The sequence below is a fragment of the Onychostoma macrolepis genome, chromosome 05 (assembly GCF_012432095.1).
Source record: "Onychostoma macrolepis isolate SWU-2019 chromosome 05, ASM1243209v1, whole genome shotgun sequence".
NCBI lineage: Eukaryota > Metazoa > Chordata > Actinopteri > Cypriniformes > Cyprinidae > Onychostoma > Onychostoma macrolepis.
In genome coordinates, this window is record NC_081159.1 from 34,634,244 (window position 1) to 34,657,563 (window position 23,320).

Consider the following 23,320-nt stretch of genomic DNA (forward strand, 5'->3'; position numbering starts at 1 on the left):
TGCACATGAGGGAAAACACACAGGAAAAACAGTCTTACATGGGACAAAAGTAAACTACTGTATACAAAGCAGATGTAAATGTTAAGGCCATTCTTCCATTCAGCCCTGTTTATTTCAACCAGAGATGTTCCGATACCCTTTTTCCCTTCCCGATACCGATTCCGATACCTAGGCCGATACCGAGTACTGATCCGATACCTGGGTGTGTATCTGGTAATACAGCTGTATGTACTACTAGACCTGTATGAATTGATACAATTATTTTATGGTGTGCTTCACCATATGCTTTATAGATAGATAGATAGATAGATAGATAGATAGATATAGTCTGGCGAGTAAACAAAAAAATATAATATATAATGTTTGGAAAATGGCACATCTATTTAAATATCTAAAAGTACACTCTTAATATCAGTCAGTCAAGCATTATAAATGTATTATGATAATCGAGTATTATTTAATGATATAACTTTAGCAATTAAAAATAAAACTTGGTAACCATGTATGAATACAGTCATTTTAACGGAACTGGTGGTGGTGCTTTTTTGGTCATTCAGTGTTTCTGTAAAATATGGGGGGAAAACTATCAACAATACTGATAAGATAATAATCATACTATGAATTCTACTAAGAACAACATAAAACGCACTAAGGATTAACAAACTCGTGAATCATGAATATTAATCACGTTGTCTGCGTTCCTTGAACTGATTTGCTGAAATCAAACAAGGGAGGATAATAGGTGAGCGCCAGCCAATGAGATTGTCGTGTGCGCATTAGCTCCGCCTACTACTGGAGAACCCGGCAGTTCTTAAAAGCTGAAGAATTCCAAAGGAACTCCGTTATTTTGACAGGAAAATACAACAAAGAATATCGTTTACATACCATGCAGAATTGACGCACTAAATGTAAGACTCTCTCTCTGCGTGTGAGAAAAAAGCAATGCGACGGCGAGTCGTGCGCTTCACACTAGAGCTTACGGTACGTCAAATACAGGTGCGCTGCGCATCCATTCAGATGAACTGAAAAACAGATCGCTTGACGGAGAGTGAAACTCTGAAGCATTCAGTCAGAGTTCGGTGAGTGACAGTATATCTGTGCTAAACTTATACATAGCTTCCAACTCACACACTGGAGAGTAAAATCTGATTATTTATTAGCCAGTGGCTAATATTATATACCATTTAGTCGCCCAGGGTGAAGATTTAGTCACATACGCGAGTGATTTACTGGCAATGTGCTAGCACGTTTGTACTTCTTCCTGTGTTTGCATTCTGAGCAGCAAAGAAGAATTGATTTCCGATTTGCAGCGTTAAGCAAAGCTAGCGCGCATAACTAAAGGTCTTGTTTAAGAAAATGGTATCGGATCGGTACCTGGGTTCAAGTACTCGCCGATACCGATGCCGATGCCAGAATTTTTTGTGGTATCGGTGGAATTTCCAATACTAGTATCGGAATCGGAACAACCCTAATTTCAACACATTTTATCTGCCATTTATGGCACAATAGACTGCATCATTGCCACTGTTGAAAGATATGACCAATAACAATCATGAAATCTGCATTTTTTTCTATTGTACCTCAATTGTATTTCAAGAATTCAAATGCTACATAAATGACCAAAGCTGCAGGTAAAACACTGTAGTTTCTTGCTCACTTTAAGCTATTGTTTAGCTTCAAAAGACTTAAGAATATAGTGCAAAAAATGCATGGACTACTTTTATTGTGTTTATGAGACATACTTTTGCTTTTTTACTCCACTTTCATTGTATTAAAGAGCAACATGAACATTCTGCAAAACACCTACTTTTGAGCTCCACATAAGAAGGAGAGTCAAACACATTTTAGGGATGCACAATTAATTAAATAATCAAGATTGTGGCTGCTGTGCTTCATTATGAAGTGCTGATTACAGCATCCCATTTAAAAGACATGTATATCAAATTAAAAATACAGTTAAAACAGTAATATTCTGAAATATTATTACAATTAAAATGACAATGTCACATGATCCTTCAGAAATCATTCTAATATGCTGATTTGCTGCTCAAAGAAACATTTCTGATTATTATCAATGTTGAAAACAGTTGTGCTGCTTTGATTATTTGAAGAACTGCAAGTTCAAAAGAACAGTATTTTCCTTTAAAAACTGTGAGAAGCTGGACATATCAGGGCCTTAATTGTACAACAAGAACATTGGATTAGAGACTAATTTTGTTCTGAGAACAGATTTTTGCAAAATAGCATATATCGCCCCCTATAATAAACACCTCGTGTGCTGCCACTGAACTGAGCATCTTCCATTCATAACTGAAAGACGACGGCTGGGAAGTTTTGCATTTAATTTCAAATGTTGTTTTAACTAGCTATGAAAACAGACTGACGGCTAGCTCATTGTATCATTTCCTCAATGACTCCTAAATAACCTTTACCATATTACTATAGGAGATTTTTCCAGATAGGACTGTTATCAAAACAGAGCCAGACAGAAGCAGGTCAGAGGAGGACGATACAATCACACTGGATCTCTTCATACACATGTACAAGTCTTTCTTTCCCTGCGTGAAACACATCATTTTTGGTTACCTGTTATTTTCAGTCAATGTTCTAGATGTTCTGCAAGTTGGATGTGGGTAAGTTTGCAAACAATTATAACAGACATGTAATGGTGCTGATTTTCAAGCACCTCCAGAATGAGAAAGAAATTCTGGCTGAAATAATGTCTGAGAAAGAGCAATGGAAAGAGGGGAGTAACTTGAGGATAGAGAAGTGAAATAAACAAATATGACAGAGGAGCGGAGAGGAACGTGGGCTGATTAAGGTAAAAGAAGCAGAATTTTTAACATTCTCCACATTTCAGTCAGTGGAACTAGGAGGCACCACAAAGTCATTAAAGGACAAATGCACACGTGTGTGTGTGTGTGTGTGCGTGGGATGAGGAATGAAAAGAAAGTGAAACCAAAAAGAGAGAGAGAGAATAGAAGGTTGCTAACTTACCCAGTATACCTATTTACATGTTGAAAAACAAATAAGTAGCACAAGTTTCCGACACATTGTTAAATAACCTTTGCAAATGTTCTTTAAACATACTTTGAGAATTGATTTCCGATTTGCAGCGTTAAGCAAAGCTAGCGCGCATAACTAAAGGTCTTGTTTAAGAAAATGGTATCGGATCGGTACCTGGGTTCAAGTACTCGCCGATACCGATGCCGATGCCAGAATTTTTGTGGTATCGGTGGAATTTCCAATACTAGTATCGGAATCGGAACAACCCTAATTTCAACACATTTTATCTGCCATTTATGGCACAATAGACTGCATCATTGCCACTGTTGAAAGATATGACCAATAACAATCATGAAATCTGCATTTTTTCTATTGTACCTCAATTGTATTTCAAGAATTCAAATGCTACATAAATGACCAAAGCTGCAGGTAAAACACTGTAGTTTCTTGCTCACTTTAAGCTATTGTTTAGCTTCAAAAGACTTAAGAATATAGTGCAAAAAATGCATGGACTACTTTTATTGTGTTTATGAGACATACTTTTGCTTTTTTACTCCACTTTCATTGTATTAAAGAGCAACATGAACATTCTGCAAAACACCTACTTTTGAGCTCCACATAAGAAGGAGAGTCAAACACATTTTAGGGATGCACAATTAATTAAATAATCAAGATTGTGGCTGCTGTGCTTCATTATGAAGTGCTGATTACAGCATCCCATTTAAAAGACATGTATATCAAATTAAAAATACAGTTAAAACAGTAATATTCTGAAATATTATTACAATTAAAATGACAATGTCACATGATCCTTCAGAAATCATTCTAATATGCTGATTTGCTGCTCAAAGAAACATTTCTGATTATTATCAATGTTGAAAACAGTTGTGCTGCTTTGATTATTTGAAGAACTGCAAGTTCAAAAGAACAGTATTTTCCTTTAAAAACTGTGAGAAGCTGGACATATCAGGGCCTTAATTGTACAACAAGAACATTGGATTAGAGACTAATTTTGTTCTGAGAACAGATTTTTGCAAAATAGCATATATCGCCCCCTATAATAAACACCTCGTGTGCTGCCACTGAACTGAGCATCTTCCATTCATAACTGAAAGACGACGGCTGGGAAGTTTTGCATTTAATTTCAAATGTTGTTTTAACTAGCTATGAAAACAGACTGACGGCTAGCTCATTGTATCATTTCCTCAATGACTCCTAAATAACCTTTACCATATTACTATAGGAGATTTTTCCAGATAGGACTGTTATCAAAACAGAGCCAGACAGAAGCAGGTCAGAGGAGGACGATACAATCACACTGGATCTCTTCATACACATGTACAAGTCTTTCTTTCCTGCGTGAAACACATCATTTTGGTTACCTGTTATTTTCAGTCAATGTTCTAGATGTTCTGCAAGTTGGATGTGGGTAAGTTTGCAAACAATTATAACAGACATGTAATGGTGCTGATTTTCAAGCACCTCCAGAATGAGAAAGAAATTCTGGCTGAAATAATGTCTGAGAAAGAGCAATGGAAAGAGGGGAGTAACTTGAGGATAGAGAAGTGAAATAAACAAATATGACAGAGGAGCGGAGAGGAACGTGGGCTGATTAAGGTAAAAGAAGCAGAATTTTTAACATTCTCCACATTTCAGTCAGTGGAACTAGGAGGCACCACAAAGTCATTAAAGGACAAATGCACACGTGTGTGTGTGTGTGTGTGTGCGTGGGATGAGGAATGAAAAGAAAGTGAAACCAAAAAAGAGAGAGAGAGAATAGAAGGTTGCTAACTTACCCAGTATACCTATTTACATGTTGAAAAACAAATAAGTAGCACAAGTTTCCGACACATTGTTAAATAACCTTTTGCAAATGTTCTTTAAACATACTTTGAGAATTTATACATTTGAGGAATTTATATACAGTCAGAAGTTTGGAAACATTACTTTTTTTTTTAATGTGCTTTATCTTCTGCTCACCAAGGCTGCATTTATTTGATCAAAACTACAGTAAAAACAGTAATATTTTGAAATATTATTACAATTTAAAATAGCTATTTTCAATTTGAATATATATTAAAATGGAATTTATTTCTGTCATCCAAGCTGAATTTTCAGCATCATTACTCCAGTCTTCAGTGTCACATGATCCTTCAGAAATCATTCTAATATGCTGATTTGCTGCTCAATTATAATTAATGCACAGTTATTAATAATGGTTCTTATTATTATCAATGTTAATGTTAATTAACATTGTTAATGTTAATTATCACTGTTTATATTTAGTGCAAACTTCTTATTTTATATTTTAAAATCATAATGTTTCCAAATACTTTTTTTTCAAACTTTCATTTAAACAAGAACAAACTTCATAAATTATTTACCCAAAAAAACAAAACAAAAAAACACATTTTAGAAACTGTTTTGCATTAAACAAACTTAAAATAAAGTTGCATTTATCAGAGCTAGAAATTGAGCAGTGCGGCACTACCCAAACAATCAATCAAAATTGCACAATGATCCATTCCTTACGTAATTGGGCTCGACATTAACGCTTGTCCGGGACAAGTGAATGTTTTGGACGGGCAAGTGAAAGAGAAATTTACTTGCCCAATCGGACAAGTAACTTGAAAAAGTCAATACCAAAAACAATAATAACTGCCTTTATTTGTGATATAGGCTTTGTTATAGGGGTGTGCGATTATATATCGTTTGCGATAATTTTGTAATTGCTGTTTTAATGAGTATTTTGCAAGAATCAAACACACACACCTACAGAGTGCACGCATAATTACGTAAAGTCGTCTAAATTAGACTAGCTCACGTGCGTTCTTTCACGGCATGATTCAGTATTACAATGCATGAAGAATGATCAGAAAATTCAAGATATGGGGGAGGAAAATGTATGTATTTATATCATTTAATATAGTTAATATCGAACGCCGTTTTTTTTTTTTCTTCAAAAATCATCATGATTACAAATGTGATAACAGTTCTATAAACAAGAAGTTAACATTAAGAGACTTACGTTTTAGACACCATTTTGCCTGTTTTTGCTCTATTTCACCAACAAAAATAACTCCAAACATAGCCACAGCGCTGTTTTTCGTCTCTGAGGAACATGACGGTGTTTCGTGCCTGAATGAATCAACCGTTTAAATTATTCGGTTCAGTCGCAATGACTCGCTTATTAACAGTGACTTGATGCCACCTACTGGTGGTTTTAATTTCACATTTACAGCATTTTTTAATAATTTCAAATATCAGTATTCAGCATTTTATGTATCAAAACATTATTTATTCATTTGTAACTGCAGGTTAAAGCATTCCATGTCCCTCAGAGTTGCATTAACAGTGTGTAAATATATATATTCCACTCCAGATGCAGCTTCTGTGTTTCTGCTGCATTGCAAAGATGAATTTTGTTGATACTGATTTAATTTGTTTGGTAACAGCCCAAATGTCTTATTATACTAATTGACTGATTAAATTTAACTAATTAAATTTTTTTAAATCTAAGTTTGAAAATGATGAAAATTCATATATAAGTAAATATTAGTATTTTATTAAGTTTACTATAAAATAATTGTATTTGTATTTAATTCTAACTTTTTATTTTAAAATATAATAGTATTATCACACTTTATTATTTTGTTCATTATTTCATTTAAAAAGAAAAATCTAAATAAACTAAATGTGTTTTGTATAACTACAATAAATAATTATATTTATAACTCAATTTAACGAAGGACAACCACATGAGAATGCTTAATGTCAAACCCCTTCTTATTTTTGTGATTAGATGGCCAAAAACAAAACGAATACGAAAGCTCTAATTCCCAGTCTCACTGTATCCTTGAACTTTTCAACAGGCCAAAAATCTCCAGTCCTGCGTTTTCAGATTTATCTCTCCTCATTCCACATTAAGCCCCAAACTTAAGCCTAGTTATCCCTGAGATTTACCGCTCCTGATATTCACCACGCCACATTTACTCACCTGTAGGTCAAAGCAGTTCTGAGGATTTTGTCGTCGCTCTGTTCTTTGGCCAGCGGTCTGAACCTTCTCTAATGCTCCTGTGAATGAGAACAGAGGAATGTAAACACACGCAGACATATAGAGATATTTGTCCAGCCCTTTAGATAGAATCTCACCTCGTATCTCTTCATCTCGGAGCCGGCGAATGGCTGCCCGAATGAGTTTTCTCTCTTCATATTCACTGGTGCTTTGTAACTTGAAAGAAGGAAAGAAAAACAGAGAGCAAGACACACGAAAACAGTATTTAGCTTGACATGACTGATATTTAGGCCCACACAGAATGTGAACCCACAGAATTCCACTGAAAGAAAATTCAAACAATTCCACACAACTGGTATAATACACATTCCTCAATATAATCTTTTTTGCAGGTTTCAGATGAAGGTTAGTACTCTCAGCTCTGATTAACATATTTTACCATATTTGAAGGAATGGGTCACCCAAAAATGAAAATTTGCTTAAAATGTACTACCCTCAGGCCATGCAAGAAGTAGATGAGTTTGCTTCTTCATCAGATTTGGAGAAATGTAGCATTAGATCACTTGCTCACCAGCGGATCCTCTGCCGTGATTGGGTGCCGTCAGAATAAGTCATGATGAATTTGATTCTTACAAACATGCAGCTTTTGGCTTCACAAGATGTTAATTGATGAACTGTAGCCATGTGGATTACTTGTGGATTATTGTGATGTTTTTATCAGATGTTTGGACTTTCATTCTGACGGCACCCATTCACTGCAGGGTATCCTGGATTAATGCTGAATTTCTCCAAATCTGTTTCCATGAAGAAACAAACTCATCTTGGATAGCCTGAGGGTGAGTTCATTTTCAGCAAATTTTCATTTTTGGGTCCTGGAAATAATTTCTGCATATTCATACTGCAAAAACAAGACAGAAAAACAATATAAATTTGGAAATTACTACAGAAAGTAAGAGTTTATTTACATTTCACTAAAAAATCATCGCATTATAACAAAGAACTGTATGTAATTTGCATGTGTTCTTGACATAATTCACAGATTAACAGAAATTATACCTCAGTCAATCTCCATTCATTGCTTTTTATCAAGAACAATAAACCTCACAACTTAACGTAGAACAATGGGTATTTATTTGAAATGGGCTCTTTGCAGCCTTTTGTTTTACACTAACAAAGAACTTACAGTACGCCGTTTGTGTTTTTTCTTTTTTTCATGATTTTGGTGATATGACAACATTCCATACGGGGCAGAAACACTTATCAACCATCTCCAGAAAACTACAAGCACTATCTCGCTCAAGGAATGTTGACAGAAACAACACAACAGCATCAGATAAACAGCTTAGGTCTTCATACGTGGCCTTACCAGTCCAGTAAGTTCTTCGATGTTATTTATAGCATGAATCTTCCCTGACAGCATGTCTAATGAAGCTGTCAAATCAGGACTGCAGAAATACAAGCAAACAAGTTCACATTCAAAATTGTTTTATAAACAGTCTTGTATTTGCAAATTTTGCTTTTCAGATAAGGCATAAATAATAAAGAAACAAATTCTTCATACCAACACTGGTTTTCTTTATCCTCATGTCTGCTCTGGTGGGCACGTCTGAAGCGCTTGCTGGTTAGCGCAGCCTCCATTTCTTCAATCTCACAGCGCCGCAACTCCCGGATCGCTGTACGGATCAGACGCCGCTCGTCCATGTCGATAGTTTTATCAAGCTGGAGAAACAAAGAACAAGCAACTTTGAGCATGTAAAAAGATTATATTGGAAAAGAGCTGGTGGGGTAAGATGTGCTACTTTTAACTTACATTATCCTCCAGACAAAAGGATCTGAGATAAACTCTACATTATATTTCAGAATACGCGAGCTACAATTTGAAATATCTACAACACTGGTTAAATGATGGAGATACACATTTCACATTTTTGAAACGCATTTAATAATTAATGACTAAACAGTCATACGGTAATTGACCGACATGCTTGATGTTTATTTTTAGACCTGGATAAATTTGCTTTGACCTACAACTCATTTTACCTGCATGTATTTACTTTGAAAAAATAATCATTAAAAAGTGTCTCAAATTTTCAGTTTGTCCTTCTAACTATGTCTACATGAGAAACACAGTGGCCTAGATAAAGAGGGTGACACATTTACCCACTGACACTCTCATCCACTAATTGAGGTCAGGACCTGGAATGTCCAGCTGAAGACACAAAAGCAGGTCATCTGCACAGCAGGTGAATCATAAACTCTCTATATTCACTCTATAGTAATGGTGTGTACAGTCCATATAAGCTGTGAATGCTCTAGAGCCATATTTACATAATGAAATGTATAAATTTGTTTGTTATTTTGTGAGCAGATTCACAACAGCTTTTGCACCTAAGCTTATTCCATAAACCATAACTATATTTCAAAACAAATCAATTTGTGAAACATATTCTTCCACATTTTGGACACACACAAACCACATGTTATTTGGCAACATGGATTAAAAGCATAACTTCATGTAATGCAATTAAGGTAAGAAATAAAGTATATAATTACTAAAGAAATAAAATACATAATTCTAGATCTCTCCTCTGCCTGTGTTTCTCATTTTTCAATTTTGGCCTAAGTCACCAGTATGGAGTTGTTTTATCATCGGTAGGAAACAAGTGTGTCGGGTAGATTTGACTTCCTACGTCTTATCAATACATCCATATTAATGCCCTGTGTGACTGAAGAATGACTATTTCAGACAGAGCGCCAGATAAATATATCTTTGAAAACCTGCAGAGGCTTTTGAGCTACAAATATTTTGTGAACTCTTCATAATGAACATTATAAACAGAACCATATGATCAACACTAAATAAGTAATTATTAAACTTAGAAGTGATACTGTAATATAGTCAAGTCAAGTCACCTTTATTTATATAGCGCTTTTAACTAGGGCTGCAACAACGAATCGATTAAATCGATAAAAATCGATTACTAAAAGCGTTGGCAACGAATTTCATAATCGATTCGTTGTGTCGCGCGACGCGGAGACGTTTGATTATTAAAAAAAAAAACTTTAGTTGAGCGGAGCGGAGTGAACACACTCGGTCTCTCTCGACGGATGGTAGCAGAGTTTGGCGCCTCATAAATAAAAAAACGTAAAAAAAAAAAAAAAAATAAAAAACGAGCGGAGGTAGAGGAAAGATACATGGCGGAGGCAGAGAAATCCGTGCGACCCAAGTCATCCAAGGTGTGGGAGCAGGGGCGGCGTTTGCGTATGGCAGAGTATGGCAGTTGCCATACCCTAGCCCAGTCAGGTGCTGTGAAAAATTATCCAAACTTGAGTCTCTTATAATTCGTTTTATTATTTTAAATCAGAGAGTTTTAAAAATAGTAAACCAATGATAAGCATTAAAATAACTTGTCAGTAAAACTGTAACGCCATTGGATCATCGAGTGCTCAGATTGACGCGCGCACAGCCTGGAGAAGATGAGATCTCTGCTTTTTCGCAATGCAAGGGTGAATAAATAATTGGTGTTTGAATAGTACAGCGTTTTCTTTACTCAAACACTATGTCAGTAAAGGATAATGTTTTTGTGTGTTTGAAGAGTGGAGAAGAATTAGTTATTTGCTGTCTATATACGTTTTAAATATCCTGTGCATTATGTGCATAAGCGCTTAATTTGAGATTTTGGCCAAGTGTATTAAACAACAAGAAAAAACTAAGCGCCCATATAGCTACAATCAAAGTTATATAACCTGTAAAAGTTGATGAAAGCATAATGCACTTAATGCACTTATGCACTGCATAACAGTTACAGCCGTTCTAACGACAGACAAAACACTCCATCTCCGTCATTCTCTGGTCAAAACATTATTAAATCCATTTGAGCTTGATTTTCATATAATGTTAAGTGCAAGTGTCTGATACAATACCAACGCTAACGACGCAGTGTTGTTAAATTATTTAATTTTTTGCACCCCAAAAAGTCTATATATTTGGCAGATGTAAAGCATACATGTGTATGTTTTTTGTGTTAGTCCATTTTATTTTATTTTATTTTATTATTATTATTATTATTATAACAGCTCAGGGATGTTCAAGGAGCAACATGTTTGTGCACTTTCTAAAGATTTTAGTTCTGTTTTTGAATAAAGGGTTGGAAATGAATGCTTTTCTTTTTTTTCCTTTTTTTTTAATCCGATTCATCGATTAATCGAAAAAATAATCGACAGATTAATCGATTATTAAAATAATCGTTAGTTGCAGCCCTACTTTTAACAATACAGATTGTGTCAAAGCACTTAACAGTATCAAATTTTCAGTTAAAGGCCTTTCATTATTGAATTCAGAGATGTCATTGTTTAGCTCAGTTTAGTTTAAATAGCATCTGTGCAATCAAATCGGCGATAATCGCTAGAAATGAAGTGTCCCCAACTGAGCAAGCCAGAGGCGATAGCGGCAAGGAACCAAAACTCCCTCTGTGACAGAATGGAGAAAAAAACCTTGGGAGAAACCAGGCTCAGTCGGGGGGCCAGTTCTCCTCTGGCCAGACGAAACCCGCAGTTCAATTCCAACCGCAGCCATGTCAGATTGTGTAAAGGGCTTATCTGATTCCCATGGTCTTAAATTTAATGTATTTGTTATATTTGTGTTTTGTTCATTATTTGAAGTTTTCATTTATATGATTTATTAATTTGCTATAGTTGTAATGTTTAGTTTAATGCATTTATTGTTTCTCGGTCTATTTTACAATATATATTTGTTTGTTTATTATAATTAAAATTTATAGTTGAATTCAATTAATATATATATATATATATATATATATATATATATATATATATATATATATATATAATGCAAGGGTGAATAAATAATTGGTGTTTGAATAGTACAGCGTTTTCTTTACTCAAACACTATGTCAGTAAAGGATAATGTTTTTGTGTGTTTGAAGAGTGGAGAAGAATTAGTTATTTGCTGTCTATATACGTTTTAAATATCCTGTGCATTATGTGCATAAGCGCTTAATTTGAGATTTTGGCCAAGTGTATTAAACAACAAGAAAAAACTAAGCGCCCATATAGCTACAATCAAAGTTATATAACCTGTAAAAGTTGATGAAAGCATAATGCACTTAATGCACTTATGCACTGCATAACAGTTACAGCCGTTCTAACGACAGACAAAACACTCCATCTCCGTCATTCTCTGGTCAAAACATTATTAAATCCATTTGAGCTTGATTTTCATATAATGTTAAGTGCAAGTGTCTGATACAATACCAACGCTAACGACGCAGTGTTGTTAAATTATTTAATTTTTTGCACCCCAAAAAGTCTATATATTTGGCAGATGTAAAGCATACATGTGTATGTTTTTTGTGTTAGTCCATTTTTATTTTATTTTATTATTATTATAACAGCTCAGGGATGTTCAAGGAGCAACATGTTTGTGCACTTTCTAAAGATTTTAGTTCTGTTTTTGAATAAAGGGTTGGAAATGAATGCTTTTCTTTTTTTTCTTTTTAATCCGATTCATCGATTAATCGAAAAAATAATCGACAGATTAATCGATTATTAAAATAATCGTTAGTTGCAGCCCTACTTTTAACAATACAGATTGTGTCAAAGCACTTAACAGTATCAAATTTTCAGTTAAAGGCCTTTCATTATTGAATTCAGAGATGTCATTGTTTAGCTCAGTTTAGTTTAAATAGCATCTGTGCAATCAAATCGGCGATAATCGCTAGAAATGAAGTGTCCCCAACTGAGCAAGCCAGAGGCGATAGCGGCAAGGAACCAAAACTCCCTCTGTGACAGAATGGAGAAAAACCTTGGGAGAAACCAGGCTCAGTCGGGGGCCAGTTCTCCTCTGGCCAGACGAAACCCGCAGTTCAATTCCAACCGCAGCCATGTCAGATTGTGTAAAGGGCTTATCTGATTCCCATGGTCTTAAATTTAATGTATTTGTTATATTTGTGTTTTGTTCATTATTTGAAGTTTTTCATTTATATGATTTATTAATTTGCTATAGTTGTAATGTTTAGTTTAATGCATTTATTGTTTCTCGGTCTATTTTACAATATATATTTGTTTGTTTATTATAATTAAAATTTATAGTTGAATTCAAATAATATATATATATATATATATATATATATATATATATATATATAAATTGTAATACTATTTATTATTTTAGAATGTATTTACTCATTTTTTCATATTTGTATATTATTATGTTTTAATTCATATTAAAATGTATAAATGTATTATATTTCTATTTTTATATTGTTGCAATTTCTAACAATAATAGTATTATGTAGTTGGGTATTTTATTATATTTTTAGTTATTTTGTTATATTTTTAGTTTAAAATATATATACTCTGGAGAAATTTAGCATTACATCACTTGCTCACCAATGGATCCTCTGCAGTGAATGGGTGCCGTCAAAATGAGAGCCCAAACAACAGCTGATAAAAACAATCACAATGATCCACAAGTAATCCACACGACTTGGATTACCTCTTGTGAAGTGAAAAACTATGTTGTTAGAAACAATCCAGCATTAAGGAGTTTTAACTTTAACCCACCCATAATCCATAATAATGCTTCCGCTAGTGAAAAAGTCCATACCCCTTTTGTCCTCTCACATCAAAATGAACGGTGCTTAACCTCTGCATATTTCTCTCCCGATTTTGAGGTTTTTCAATGGAGTAAGCAGTATTATGGATTATGGACAAAAAAAACCTTCTTGATGGATTTATTTATTAGAAACACAAAGCTTTTTCCTGACAATACTTTGACTGATAGACTGGAGTCGTTTGGATCACTTGTGGATTACGCCCCTGGATGTAATCCTAAATGTCTCCAAATCTGTTCCAATGAACAAACAAACTCATCTACATCTTGGATAGCCTGAGAGTGAGTATATTTAAATTTTTGGGTTAACTCTCCCAAAAAAATTACGATTTTCTCCAAGTATTGGAAAACAGGCTTGTCTGGGAGTGTGTGTTGTCAATATTTTATTCAACATTTTAAAGTTGAATGACAGCAAAAGAAAGTAGGATTACAGCATGGAGACTCAAATGGAAAAGCTCTGTTTGGCAGTTCAGCAGCAGTGCTCAAATTTTCATGACACTTTTTTGGTATTGCTGAAGCATACGTATTGCACTGTTTTCCTCTACTACTGTCATACCAAATTCCCTGTTTATGAATACAGATGGAAACACAGTAGATGAGCATCTTGCAAGGATAAGTGCATTCACATCTGGTATTAACAATCTTCTCGGCAGGGGCGGACTTACCCATTAGGCTGCCTTGGGCCCCCAAAAGCCAAGGGCCCCCTAAAATGCTTTTCATATACGAGATGCGCATTAAGCGCGGACACGCGAACAGTAGCTGTTTACGGTGTGTATTACCGTCTGCATGTCCGAGTTGAATGGGCTTCTTGTGTATCCTGCTTGTAGCAATTGAAAATATTATGCATCTGAAGCTGACTGCCGCACGAGCGCAAGGTCTCTCTTTCCCAGCATGCACACACCTCTCTCTCTCTCTGTTCAGCAAGCGCCTGAAAGGAGCTGCGCTTTCAGTTAAATCACAGATATGTTGCTTCTCTAATTTTACATGCAAATATAGCCGAAATCACAGCACAGCTATTGTCTTTAACTTATGTGTAGCCTATTTGATTTTATCAGACGACGGCACGATTATAAATCAGGATTTTTGTGCAGATTAACATCTTGGAAGGGAGAGCTGGTTACGTAGTCTTAATGGGTCGCGTTTCAGTCACTATTTCATATTCATTCCATTGTCTGACAACAGAAACAGCAAAATATACCAATGAAAACAGTTTTATTGAGAATTTAGCTGCATCAAAATACAGTATGTGGCACAGAGAGGCAAACAAATGTATTAATAAATAATAAATGTACATTTTGCATGTTCAAGAAGTGAGCTGCCCTGTCGTGCGAAAATGTAAACAGGTTTGTGTAAGTAAATTGCTCAGTGCAAATAAAGAGAAGTAATGGGAACCTGGTATTTCTATGTTCTTTTTTTATGTGTCTAATAGACATGGACAAGTTCTTTGAAAAACATCCATGACCTTTTGTCTAGTCTTCATGCTCTGTGTTAACTATGGCTTCACTAATAATAAGCATACATTGCATAAAGCATCCATATTTGTCCATGCCCATGTTGATTAGAGTATTAAAAACTTGAAAAGTATTAATTTAAGGTACATTTAGAACAGATAAAAATGTGCGATTAAGTTGTGATCATTCGTGAGTTAACTCATGACAATCATGCGATTAAATCGCAATTAAATATTTTAATCGATTGACACCCTAAGTTAAAATGACGAAAATTACGCTGGTAACTCATCAGTGGACTTTCCTCGTCAATATAGGCTACATTGTTTTACACTTTTCTCATTGAGAAAACCGATTGTCTTCAGAAAAGTAAAGTATCGATGGCATTTTCATTTTACCTGATAAAGTATGAGTTGAGCGCTGCTTTGTTTACAGCCGTTACTGGGGAAACCGCTATATTTCTGAGGTTCCAAAAGCACTTAATGTGCATTTTCAATAATCCAGTCTGCAGTTTTTGTTGCACTCATCCCTTTTTTTGGTTTAAAATGGTTTAAAAAGGTTCAATTGTGAGGTTTATCATTTTATAATTTATTTAGTTTTTTGTTAAAACTTCTCTCTCAACGGTTAATTAATTGATATTTCGTGGTCTACAACATGAAAGAATAAACCTCAGCCTCAAGGTTTATCTAGGTAAATGTGTGCAAATGTATAGAGCCTCATTCCTATATTTGCCTGGGGCCCCCAATTCACAAAATCCCCCCCTGCCTCTCGGGTGGTCCGATCACAAGTGATCAGTGGAGACTACAGGTGTTGGAGATGCATAATGAGTAAACCACTCAAAAGCATGTGGAGAAGACTAAGTTTAAGAATATAAACAAGCAAAGTTTTTCTAAAAAGTCACACATTTTATACTAATTAATTAGCCAAAGATCGATTCTGCAGTTTCAGACTGATGGAAACTTTCAATTTTGGTAATGGAAATAGATGCAAAAGCAGAGAGAGAGAGAGAGAGAGAGAGAGAGAGAGAGAGAGAGATGTGAATCAGCAGTCCATTCCAGCTTCAGCGTGAGTATGACCATATAAGGACACAGGCCTCATAACCCCGCCCCCAGACTGTGATGCAGGGCTGAATAAGAGAGAAGTGAAGGTCAAAGTAACACAGCAAGATAGTAAGGGTATCAGTGACACATTCAGGAAGATGAGCAATGACCTGGAACACCTACAATGTCTGTGAGACCCAACATAAACATTTCCATTTCCTAGACGTTACTTCCTTAAAAATTCCAAAGGAAATTCAAGTTCATTTAGTTTATCCAAACAGTCTTAATAGTGCGTTTATGGTATGCAGGTAGTCGCTGTCAAATGTGGGATTATCCTTTCCATTGCTAAAATCTAAGAATATATTTAATGCCACCTTTTACAATAATGGGTCAGCACTATATAAATGACCACACATGGAAGTTTTGTTGACATTTGTGGTACATATGAGGTAAAAGAAGCTTTTTGACGTACAATTTTGGAACAGAAAGGCTGTTTCCACATGTAAAACCCTCAAACAAAACAAACTTTAAGTCCTCTTAAAACTTTATTTATAGTTTGGATATAGCAGTGTCCATAATTCACTTGACTCAATAATACGTAATAGGGATGTACAAAAAGTAAATATTTTCATATATAATCTGATCTGACTGGAGGATTTAAGGTCATGTAAGGTCAGTGTCAGGGTTCACAGGACACAAACACATTTACAAAGTACTGGGATGTGGCATTAAGAAACTAAAGAAAAATTATTTGATGGATTTCCCAAAATTTATGCTGTCAAATCTTTGAAACATACTGGCTCAAATAAACACAGACAACAAATCCATCAGAAGAAAATGACAACTACAAGAGGGGTTAGATGACAACAGCATAGAAATGAAACCATGGTGGATGATTCCTGTAAATACTAGTGTTTATAAAATATACAACAATCACTTCAGCAATTCCATCAACAAAAAGAACATCGCTACCAGATGTTTCTGTGGAGTTAAATTTCTCTTGTAGCAAAAAAAAAAAGGTAGGCACAGCTCAGCTCACTAGCACTGATGTTAAAGGTGAATTGTTTCATTTTTGCAGCTGTAAAACACTTTCTTCAATTTCAAACATCTCTGTTTGAGCAGTCCAACATAACTTCTGACTCAACCCAATGACATGAGTTTGGAGTAGGACTGAATGCTGAAAGACAGGAGACAGTGCAACTTCAGAAAAGTTTAGAAACAATAATTATTTTTTTAGAATTCCCTAACTTCACCTAAACCCAATCCCTGCTCCCCAGAACCAGAGTGCTCAAAAAATATATTTTAAAACACACACACACAGACCCTGACTTTCCTGACCTGAAAGAGTGTGTCGCGGTCCACTACCTCCAATTCTGTTCCTGCGATCCCATTCAAACTTCCTGCATGAGCTCATCCAGCACCTGAGCAGTTACTAGGCAGCAGATGCCAAGTCACGTGACAAAATGATTCACATGAGCTTTACCACAGCCAGAAACTAAAAATGAAGGACTGATTCCCACTGATCAGAGATCTTTTTACTGGAACCAATTCAATTTCAGTGAGTCGGGCAATCTGAGATGAGCAACAGTGACTATTGGTGATGTGACGTGGGTGAGTCCATATGACATAGTTTAAAGGGAATGTTTATGAAAAAATGAAATTCTGTCATCATTTACTCACCCACATGTCATTCAAACTCATAGGCCTCGTGATCATATTTGAAACACAAATAAAGATCTTTTTAAATGTCCATGCAACCAAACTTTTGATGCTTCCAAAAAGTTCATAAAGAGATCGTAAACCTAATCCATATGTACTGAACAATTTAATCCAAGTCTTCTGAAGAGACATGATCGCTTTATATGATTAACAGATTTCACTTAGGCTTTTATTCACATATAAAAATGTATCAATGCACTAGCGATGATATGGTTTGGCAGTTAACCATGAAAAAAAGTCAGCATGTATGACCTTTTCATATTTTAATCATTATTAAAACCGTATTGGACTAATCGCAATTTGAAAAACTCATGGTAAATAATACTCAGCATTAAGCAATATTAGTAAGAGTCTCACACATGGATGGTTGAATGAATAAGATGAATGCATAAGGGGGAACAGATTGTTTTCAGAAAAGTTTTGATGGAGTTTTCTTTTCACCTACCCTCCGTATAAAATGCCTAATAAAGTAGCATTTCAGCTGCTTTGTTTACAGTGGTTAGCAGGGAAACAGCTGTAATGCTACTGTTCCATAAGCGCCATCTACTGTCAGAGAGTGAATTTAAATTTTATTAGCCTGTCTGCTGTTTGTGTTCAGAATAATGCTAAAATGGGTCCAAATTTTTGTTGTAGATTCTTTCAAATTAGAACAGCACATTTTTTATAGGCAAAGGCAATACATTCTGCACAAGGCATGACTTACACATGACAAAAACATGGACTATAATTAGACATTAGACATTTTTGCTTCATGGAGAGACCGATATTCATCTTAATGTTTTGTTTAAAAGCAATGTAAATGCAACCCGAGGAAAAAAAAAAAAAAAGATTTAAACCCTACAGGACAACAAATTTTGTGAGATGTGAATGACAATTGTGGTCTCCCTCCAAGTTCAACATAAACAGACACCAATTATACAGTCCTTTGGGAAGCTATATCAGGAAATACCTTCAAAGTTGAGGAGAACAACTATTAAGCATTAATAAATAAACATCCCTAATGAAAAACTAATTGAAACTTCAATTCTTCAATCTTGAACAAAAAAGAAAGATAATCTATATTCACAGACAACTAAAAATAAGCCCTATAGAACAAGAAAGTTGGAGAAAACTCCACATGCTCCAAAATCCATGAGGGACTGTGACGCTCATGACCTCTGTGGAATCGCGTCTCAGAGACATCCAAACATTGTGAAAAGGGGAGAGTGGAAAATATTTGCAGGGGGAGAAAAAAGACTTCCTTCAGGACCACACATGAAAATTCAATTTAGCAGATTTGCCAGCTCTAAAAATGTGGTAACTGAAAATGAAGTAATTTCAATCCCTAATGTTAATAATATCAATCTTGAATCTGTTTAGCATGTTTTTACAGGACTGTTAAAATTTCAGAATACAATAACATCTTGAAAGAATAGTTTTTGCACATGACACACCTGCTCCCACGACACTTTTAACAGTAGTGAAAGCATAATGCAGCCAAAACCAGCTTATTATATTAGCAGCTTGTTTTACAATACGATTGTCACAATACCAAAATTTCAGCATTTCAACACAAATATCAGCTTAAATTAGAGCAGTGAGTTGTTTTCCGTTTTACATGCCCTATTTACATTTCCTTAGATTGTTTTTAACATAAATACTTCAACATAATAATAGGCATTTTGTCCGAGTGCAGCATGTGCAGCCACATTACAGCAAATCGCAAGAGATCTGTGCCCATAAACTTTTGATATAACTCTTCAGTCAGTCAGACAGCACTTTTGGTGGTGGTGTTGTTGTTTATTTTTAGTTTTGAATTGGTACCAAACTAGTTCTTTTGACATTCCTATTTTACAGACTTTCTAACAGGTCAAAGCTGGTCATTTTAGCCGTTATTTAGTCTAAATGCTCAACAAACTGGTGGGGTCTAGATTAATCAAGTAGACCAGGTTAGGTTAGTCCACCAAGTTGGCTAAGATGGTTGAGACACAGCAACCACAAACGAACTGTCCCATGTTACAAAAATCAGCCTAACCACTTCAAGCTGTCATGACCAGATTGTTCCATGGCCTTTCTGTAAACATACCTATGTAAAGAGGAATAAGGGTGGGAAAAAAAAAAAACCAGGCAATATTTATTTTTCCTTATTGCTCTGAATGCAGGTTTTGTGCTCTGTGTTATGAGTCCTTACACACTGACGGTTTAAACCTGCCTTACAATTTAGCTTTATGAAGCTCATGACTCGAGTCACAGAAGAGCTTATTCAATTGTGTAGGAATTTGTAATGCTGTACTTGACTGGGAATTTTCTATTAGGACTTTTTTTGGCATATGCTATAACTATTTTAGGGACAATTCACCCATGACAGTAAATAATTCAATGTTTTTTGTGAAAGACACACCGCCAATCCAAGATAATGTGGTGTGTGAAACACCATAACCCAATTATTAATATGCTAATTAATAAACCTCTCATATAGCTGCTAGTTTGTTTCAAAGTTTCAAAAAACAATTTGAAACTAAAAATCTTACTTCCGGGTTCGTATAAGTTTCGAAAAGTTTTTATCGTTCGTGGCTCTTGCTGACGTAAACGAGAGTGGAACTCCTTATATGGGCATTTCTCCCGGAAGAACGCGCCCGTGCACACATCGACCAGAGCGAGAGCAAGCGCACGCACATCAACGCGCTTCATTCGGCTGCACTGCACTGCAATGTCTCTAAAGAAGTGTGTTTTTAGTGTGTTTAAGAAGTGAGGGAAAGATAACCTTGTTCAGCTTCCCGAAGAACCCAGCATTACATAAACAGTGGATGCAGTTTGTTTTTCGGGGCAGCAACAGAGTTTCTCAAGTGTATTTGTTTACGAACGTTTTATAAACAAGGTCCAGTTCGACGCTGGATTTGCACATCGTTTGATACCGAAAGAAGGAGTGGTCCCAGCTATAAAAGATCCCGGTCATGATTCAGAACTGCAGACGGTAAGTGAAACGGCATCAAATGTCTGTGTTTTGTTGGTGATCAGTGCTCAATTGCTCGTCACTCTTTAGCTCCGCCCACGGCACGCCTCCAGGAGCTCAGCTTTTTTCGGACAGAATCGTAAAGCTGTATTTTTCTTTTATAAATATGATAAAACTAAAGACTTTTTGGAGATATAAATGATGCAATACTACTCTATAAGTACTCAAGATTAACATGAGATTGGGTGAAACTGTGAGTGTTATCCCCACTTTAATTTGGACAAATAGCATGTAATTCTGTATAAAAAAAAATACTTTTAATTACTTAATTACTTCTTATCGTTTTACTGTCAGTTTGAATGCTGTGATTTTGTACTCACACTGGAATATTATCTAATATTGCATAAATGCAAATTGATATGAAATTCCACTAGTTTGAATAAATCTTTGTAATAAACCTGAATTCTTCAGTATTTTGCCCACAAAAGAAGAATGCCAGAGTATATTGACGATGGCGCTACAACTCATCAAGTTGATCCAATTTTGTTCAACTGAATAATGTTTTTATACTCATGGATGTCTGCCCCACATAAAAGCTTATACGACACAAACTCTTGAAAAATACAAAGAATACACAGTAAATATTTTTTGTGTATTCATAATATACAAGAATGCACTGGTTTTAACCAATAAAGCACTTTGTAATGCTGTCACTCCATGAATCCTGGCATAGGCGACACTTGAAGCTGTATAGGGTGGCACTGTTGCCCCTCTCAGACGCCCACTTCATGCTCATTCCCAGCTGTTTCACACAATTGCTCATTGAAAATGATTTGTTCCCTTCCAAGCACCTCATATCTGGCCTAGGGCAGCATGATTGTCAGGACAGCCAAAAACCAGATGTTTTTTTTTTTTATTCATGTGAAACTGAAGGTGTTGCTGTGGTGGTTGTTCGTGACAGTTGGAACATTTAAGGTTAAATGTGCACTTTTTGTGACTCTAATTTGTCCCAGTGATTTAGGACTACCTATCTATCAGCCTGGAAGTTTATCTACAACTCTTGCTGCTTCACACCTAATCTGTTTATTTGGTTCCTTTTCATGGGTTTCTCTCAGTCTCATATCACGCACACTGACTCAGGCTCTGTTATGTGCAGCTGCTTGTTTGCACATTTCATTTTTCCACTCATACTGATTGTGTTTGGTCTGTCTGGTGAATTTGTACCATCACTCTGGACTGAACTGCTGACTCATGCTCTGCCTGTCTGTAGTATGAATGTATATCGTGTTTGTTTTATTGTTTGGTTTGTAAAATGCCTTGAGAACTGGCTGAAAATGGTGCATTAGGTAATCATACACACCTAACAGCAAGACATGAATGGTCATTTAACATCAACACAGCTTTTTCTCAAGATTAATATGTCTAGAGTCTTCATCACATGAACAATTTTAATCAAACTTCTCAAATATAATATTTTCATCTTTATTTTAAAAAATGATTGAATGTACTTTTTTTATTATTTATCATGTCTCGTCTGCTATCTAAGAACGCACTGATAAAAACTGATACCAATAGCACTTAATATTAATACAGATATTATAAATCCGCTTTTAGTATTTATTTATTGCTTTTTTTGTTTGTTTATTTGTTTCTCCAATTTATAACTGTAAACTCAGGTGTCACAATCATAAAAATGATGGACCAATCTTAGTTTTTGGATTCATCATGGTTGTCACTGCCAAGGTTTAACTATAATAAGCCTTCTTAACAGACATTGTTAATTTTTAACCGTTTTACAACATGACACGTGCACTTGAGCGCGCATATTCTGTTTACGGGGAGATTTTATCATACAGATGTGAACACTAACGTTAGATAAAGCACGTAGCTTCTTGTCAAAAACTAAAGTGATGCTAAAGCCAAAAAAACAATGTTTGTTCAAATTAAAAAAGTGACATTTCTGAAAGCTGAACTCACCAGATTGCGGAGCGAGGACTCATCCATGCTGGAGTATCGCTTCTCTGACATCTTCTCAGACATTTTATTACCGGTTTGAATGGCTAGCTCATTCGATAAGAGTGTAAAATACTGTTAAATTAACCGTCGTATACACATAATAGAGAGGCTCACGCTGAATACATTAAAGGGTAGGTTTCCGTCCGGTTAACTCAGGGAAGATGCTCTCTAATAGAAGAAGCGACAAACCCGTCTGTGGTACAGCCTAACGAAAAAAGCCGTAAAATTAAAAGCTCTCCTCGTTAACGAACTGGGGCAGTTTGTTTCCACACTCTCCAACCGTTTCACGGTTCACAGCAGCGTCAGACCGTCAGACTACATGCCTTAGGAGTCACGAGCGGTGAGTGATTTGAGTTGAAGCCCCGCCCCTTACACACCGCCAGCCAATAACAGGCCGGCAAATTCAAACCCTCACACGCTCAAATAAGAATGTTATGGTCTGATTGGTCTAACAAACTAACACATTGTTATTTGTTTTCTTTACAGTAAATAATCTGGCACTGCAATCTG

General features: G+C 35.5%; 1 protein-coding gene and 1 long non-coding RNA gene across 7 annotated transcripts in view; one reads left to right on the top strand and one right to left on the bottom strand.

Moving 5' to 3' along the window:
- Positions 1–23,153, bottom strand: part of smtnb (smoothelin b) — a 70,438-nt gene extending 47,285 nt beyond the window's left edge. For 3 of the 6 annotated variants that reach the window (XM_058777598.1, XM_058777600.1, XM_058777601.1), the window contains exons 1-5: positions 22,772–23,153; positions 8,583–8,740; positions 8,388–8,466; positions 7,159–7,237; positions 7,004–7,080 (exon numbers count right to left, since the gene is read on the bottom strand). In XM_058777598.1, coding sequence (XP_058633581.1) covers positions 7,004–7,080; positions 7,159–7,237; positions 8,388–8,466; positions 8,583–8,740; positions 22,772–22,834 — 456 coding nt within the window. In that variant the 5' untranslated portion in view covers positions 22,835–23,153. Of the gene's footprint in view, positions 1–6,034; positions 6,156–7,003; positions 7,081–7,158; positions 7,238–8,387; positions 8,467–8,582; positions 8,741–22,771 lie in introns of those variants that run through there. The other 3 variants (XM_058777606.1, XM_058777599.1, XM_058777603.1) reach the window with 2 other exon arrangements.
- LOC131541686 (uncharacterized) lies at positions 7,698–8,678 on the top strand. The gene is made up of 3 exons (XR_009271558.1): positions 7,698–7,857; positions 8,273–8,394; positions 8,546–8,678. It is a non-coding gene; the product is annotated as an uncharacterized LOC131541686 (long non-coding RNA).
- Positions 23,154–23,320: the final 167 nt, after the last annotated feature.